At 44.6% G+C, this 6,000-nt stretch overlaps 1 protein-coding gene across 10 annotated transcripts in view; it reads right to left on the bottom strand.

Annotated features, from left to right (window-relative positions):
- The window catches only part of LOC125446329 (ras/Rap GTPase-activating protein SynGAP-like), a 746,401-nt gene extending 740,655 nt beyond the window's left edge, over positions 1-5,746 (bottom strand). For 3 of the 10 annotated variants that reach the window (XM_048519826.2, XM_048519811.2, XM_048519812.2), the window contains exon 1: positions 4,722-4,986. In XM_048519826.2, the coding sequence (XP_048375783.1) occupies positions 4,722-4,743 (22 nt within the window). In that variant the 5' untranslated portion in view covers positions 4,744-4,986. Of the gene's footprint in view, positions 1-3,732; positions 3,745-4,721; positions 4,988-5,681 lie in introns of those variants that run through there. The other 7 variants (XM_048519822.2, XM_048519825.2, XM_048519809.2 and 4 more) reach the window with 6 other exon arrangements.
- Between the last annotated feature and the right edge of the window lie 254 nt (positions 5,747-6,000).

Raw genomic sequence — 6,000 nt, forward strand, 5'->3', positions numbered from 1 at the left:
ACATAAATTTGTATATAAGCATATAAACTCACTGGAAATGTCAAAATCACTGAAAATGCTAAAGGCTATTGTCAAGCCATTTAAGACTCTGCGCTATAATTATTTTAAAGAAAACCACAGCATTGAAAGCAAGTCACTCCTTGCCATTTCACTTGGGTGTTGATGTTAGCCTGAGGGTTATCATTATTGGTTTATTGCTACAGGGCTGATTGCTGAATGTTCTATTGTTGCAGTGGAGTGCCTACCACTTCACAGTTTGATTGATACCTCCAGGCGAATAAATTTCAATATCTATCTTTCTAAGAATTAAAGGAATGTAAAAGGTAGCTTTAAGAAAACAGATTGAATTCTTCAATAGATATTCAAGAACTTCATTTCATGTTACTTCAGCATGGTTCCTGCGGTTTGCCATAGTGGACACTTTGTGAGTTGGCAAGGTAGGTGTAAAGGCAAAAGGGTGATGGGTGGGGCACTACACTGAATGGAGGCTATAACGGCTCATTGAGTGCATGGGTATGGGTTAGCATAGACACTATAAAAGGGCTTTGAAGTTGCATAGAGGGGTAGAAAGGCTATGTGGAAAGTATATGGGACCATGGTGATGAGTACAAAAGCAGAGCACAGCATACCAGGAGCTGTGTGTGACAGGTAGTGGCATAAATGGGGACTCTGTGGGCAGTGAGGGACAAAGTGCTGGGGCACCAAGACAGGCATTCCTCCCAGCCCAGGCATCCACATTTTGCTCTTTTCCTATGTCACCCATCTGAACTTTTAGAGAACCTGCAAAACCTGTGCAAACTTTTGCTATGAAAATTGAAGCTCCAAGTTACTTTCTCCTGGGTCAAGCTTGTGGAGCCAGCAGCTATCTTAAATCTGCATTCTCAAGTCAGGAAGTGAAAATTCAGGCTAGTGTGCAAGTCATTGTGTGCCAGCATGGATATGCCAGTGAATACTGCAGTATATGCGCTTGGCTGTGTATCATGGAGATGCTTGGCCAAACAGACTAATGTGTAAATTAGAGTGCAGGAGCAAGTGTGTAGATGAATGACTGCACATGTCAGAAAGCTGAGCATGAGAATGCACTGAATGAGGCTATGAATGAGACAGGGGAGCGTGCCTATATGTACAAATCAATTTTCATTCACAGTCATCAGTACTCATTTTTAATATATATTTTAGTGTGTGGGAAACATGAAAAGTCCAAGGAGGTAGACTAATACAGTTGGGAGAAAGGACAGGGGTTTTGGGAAGTTCAAACCAAAAGGAAAATAAATGGGACACTGATGATTTTGAAAGAATTAAAAGGAAAGCAAAAAATGTGAAAAAGTGGATTGAAAATATTAGCCCAAAAGATTAAAAAAAAGTTTAAATTAAAATTCAACCTAAGAAGCTTTTAAATACGCACAACAGGCTGTACCACTAAGTTCAGCCAGTCAGCCCATGTAAAGTCCTCTACCAGTGTTGGTTTCATTAAGAGTCAACTGCAAATTTTATTTCCTGTCTCTCTCTCTCTTTCTCCATGAAGCTGCTGTAAGTCTTCAGTCTCGAAGTCACCCCTGCACCAGTCACACACGTGTTGGTTGTCAGTCCTGCTGTTCAAAGTCACTGCTGGTTGACACATTCAATTGGCACTGAACACAGTCAGCTCACCAACTCCACACTGCCTGACAAACAACATTGCCAGGTTCTTAAAGCTTAATATCCACTCAATCCACATAGCCTTACATAATACTGTGCAATCCCCAGTTGAACACATCCACCAGATACCAGATTGTAAATCATTCCAGCAGATCCATTATTTGATATATAAATCATCTGAGTCCTCCAATTAGATTTTAGCCTGTAACAAACTCCCAGGTACCCATTATTCAATGTATAAACCATCTGAACTACAGTTACATTGCATGTGTAATTCATTTTCATTAATGTGTGTATAGATCTTCAGAAAGCCTTCACTAGCTTGAAGTCTGAAATTCACACTATGTTAGATCCATGAATGTTTCAAGCTTCAAGTACAATGTAACAGATTATGGTCATTCATTTTTAAGAGACATTGTTTTAGAAACTACCCAACAGACATTAAGGTCTCAGATTGTAACTGCAAATGAAAATTCTTCGAAATCAGATTTTAATGAAGTGTTCATACTCATGGGTATCTTCAGAACTAAAATCTTAACGCATAAATTCGGTTTTAATCTATAAGCAATCATATTATTTGATAAACTGAACAGAGCAAGCTGCTGTATTTATGTAGCAAGTGTGAGAAGGTCATCAATTTTGGACTAAAATGAGGAGAGATCCCAGTATTTTTTTAAATAGCAAAGGATAGGAATAGTGAGGATGCAAAGTAGAATACAGGCCCATGTACTCAAATCACTTATTAGATGCAAACGATCATCAAAAAGGCTCATGTAATGTTGGCCCTCATAACTAAAAGATGAGAAATTATAGTTGGGGAATTTTTGTTACAACTACACAAAGTGTAGTTTGACCACATCTAGAGTATGGTACTAAGCACTACATCTTGGAAAGGATACATCAGTCTTTAAAAGGGAGCAGCACAGATGCATTAGAACGTTACCATGACCCGAAGGATTAATGGGTAGGGAGATCACAAACTTGGTTTGCATCCCTGTATATTGAGGATGAAGAGACACACTGATGAAGATTATTAGCAGCTTGAAAGGAATCAATGGGATAGAGAGAGAAAAATCTTTTCCAACGGTGGACGAAATGTAGGAAACATTGATTCAAAATTAAAATAAGAGCCAGGTCATTTTATGTGCAAAAAATGGCAGAAACATTAAACTTTTTCCACAACAAAGTCTGTACTAACCCAATTTAATCTAAGATCAAAAGACTTTTGCTAGACAAGAGTATGAAAGTCAAGGTTGGTGAATGGAATTAAGATAAAGATCAGCCTTGATTGCAATGAATGGCAGCACAGGATCTACTGTACTTAAGATTAAAATCCAAACTCTTCAGTTACTCTCGAGTGGAATTCATTGGCGGATAGTTATCATTCTTTGAATATAAATCGATTGGATTCCAGTCTGTAGCTCACACCCAGGTGTCCATTATTCTATATATAAACTATCTGAACCCCTCGAATAGATTGCAGCCTGTGATTCCCTCCCAGGTCTTCATTATTCTACATGCAAACCACCTGAACCCCTTGATAAGATTTCAGTCTGTAATTCATTCCAACACTGTCCATTATGCTGTGTTTACAGCAGCGGAACCCATTAGCTGTTGACAGCCAGTGAGGATAAATACTCAAAATGACGCTAACTCACGTGTAATGAAATCACGAACGCGTCGTAAAGGGCCTCGAGTCACTGCCTCGGACATATCCTACAGCCCCCTCCTCCTCCGCCTCAGAATTGTGTAAAACACATGAACAGATTGCAGCAGGGCTGTGAGAAAATGTGGAGAAACGATTCGCGGCAGCCGCCAGCACGCGTGCTCGTGTTGTGTTCAAATGTTTCAGAGAAGGAAATACAAATGGTCCAGGCCAGTTAAGAGAAGAGGCCTCATCGGTTCTGTCAGCCCTCGCCAGGCCGATGCAACTTTGCAACACAAGGAGCCCAGCTCTTGTGCACTGAAACATCTCTGTACAATTCCCGCAAAAATCACCTCCCAGGCACCCAACGTTATCCCCATTCCCCTCCCCACCCCCAAAACAACCCACTTCCCGGTTCACAGGCCATTAATAGCTCTTAAGAGACCTACTTTTCCGGTCGGTTGATAGTTGCAGGCGATCACACGTGTGTTTGGAAAGATCTCTTCTGGAGAACTATTCAATTGGAGCGATTGAGATGGTGGTGGGGGGGGGCATGTTGGTCACATGGCTTTTCTTATCTTTTTTTGAAGAAAAGGACAGACCGGCGCACATAATAAATCCAAACTACACTGTTGCCTACATTCCCTGCACCAGATCAAAGCTGTTCACAAGGCCTCTCTTACAACCTTCCGGACAAGGAGGCCATGCGGCCCGGCGCGCCCATGCCGACCCTCGTGGGCCTTCAATGACCTGTGAATTACATAACGACTCTACAAAAGGGCGCATCCAAACCAAAGCAAGAAGTGTTGTTGCGGGGTGGGGGGGGGGGGAGTAGGGAGAGGGTGTGTGTTTTGGTTGGGTTGAGGGTTTGGGGTGGAGGGAGACCTGGCTCAGAAATACGGGGAGTGTGTGCACAATGTCCACGCCAGACAAACCACCAACGAGCTGAGCCCGAAAGCAAGTCGCTGTCCCTGAGCGCCTGCAGGCCCGTCCGCACTCGGAGCTGTCCGCGGTGCTGAAACCGCGTGTGGGGCTTCGAAAGCAAAGTGCTCAGTTCCCTTTCAAGCGTCATTTACGTACTTATTGCCTCTCGGACAAACGGTCCCACTGAGAATCTTTTGTTTTTTTTTCCTTACTAGTCTCAAACACCTGCGGTCTAAATACCTTTATTATATTTTTGTTTTTCGATTGAATCAATTGCCTGCGTCATGCAAACCAAAACACCTTTTTTTTCAAACCTTAAAGCAATCGCTCTCCAAGAGAAAACGGAGGAGGGAAAGGAATGGAGGCGGGGGGAGCTGGTAAGAGGTGGACGATAAAGGAAGATTAAATCTCTCCTCTGAAACACGCACGCACACACACACACACACACACACACAGAGAGAGGCACCATTGCAGATCCGGCCTGCATGTTATACAGATATAAAAAGACACTTACCTCGAAAGGAGGCATAAGACATTGTTCCTTTGGCCCCGTCTGTTATTTTTTTTGTGTTGCAGCTAGTTCCAGAGCTTGATCATGGACGACAGTGAATGCAGCCACTAGGAGCAATTAAAGGCAACGTGGATGTGTGGGGAGCGCTACGCCAACCACCTCCAAGTGTGACTCACTCAGTACCGCATCGTCAAACGCCAATTACCGACACCATCCCAGCCTCCGCGTTGGCGAGAGCTCCACTTTTCTCTCTTCCCCCTTTTGCTGTACTTCCTATTCCTTCCTATCTCTTTCTGCTCTCTTCCTATCCCTTTCCTTTCTTTTAACCTTCAGGCTGTTTTCACTGCTTTCACCTCAGGCGAGATTTGCCGTAACCAATCCTCTTAAAGGTGCAAGTCGCTAAACAGTGGCATCTGCCTTCTTCTTTTTACCTAGAAACTGTCGGCGTAAAACACACACACACACACACACACACACAAACCAAGACTCGACGCGGCGCCTCCCCTTTAAGAATGGAGGCTGGGAAACGTACCTGGGAATTTTGGCAACTTTGCTTCCCCGCCCCCACTACCCCTGGACCAGAGGATTGGACGGCCAAACGTTAGCTGTGACTCGGCCCCCGAATCCGTAAGCTGCCCTCCACCCAAAGGGTCACGGGCTCAAGCTCTGGTCCACTTGCTCTCGCAGGCGCTGTGCTGCCCTCCTGGCCCTAACTCGCACAGTCACCAGACTGAAGGCTGCAAACCGCACGTGCAGCTTTCTTTTTTACTCCAGCACCGTGTGACGCATTTGCATCAAATTCCTCAGATGTTTTAAGGGGGAGTGACACATCTCGCCACTCGCTGCCAGCCCATTCACAACTCCTGGGTAGCGGCCCCAACGGCGGCAGCACCATCCCACACCCACACCAACACTTGTTCCCGCACCTTACCACCCACCCCCCCAAAAAAGAGAGAAACTAACCTTGCATTCAGGGGAAGGAGGTGGTGGAGAGGGTCAGTTGGCTGTTTGCGACGCACGCTGCTTGCAACCGGCGCGGTTTCAATTCCCATTACCGGCTGAGTGTCGCCATGAAGGACTTTCCTTCTCAACATCTCCCCTCACTTGAAGCATGGTGAGCATCAACTTAATCCACCATCACTCGTCTCTCTCAGGAGAGGGAACATCGCTTTGGTCTAGTAGGACTCTGGCAACTTCACTTTAAACACTAGACTGGTGATCCAGGAATCTAGGCTAATGTTCGCAGACGCTGCCACTGTGGTCAAAGTGGCATTCAGTGAAA

The sequence above is a fragment of the Stegostoma tigrinum genome, chromosome 34 (assembly GCF_030684315.1).
Source record: "Stegostoma tigrinum isolate sSteTig4 chromosome 34, sSteTig4.hap1, whole genome shotgun sequence".
Classification (NCBI taxonomy): domain Eukaryota; kingdom Metazoa; phylum Chordata; class Chondrichthyes; order Orectolobiformes; family Stegostomatidae; genus Stegostoma; species Stegostoma tigrinum.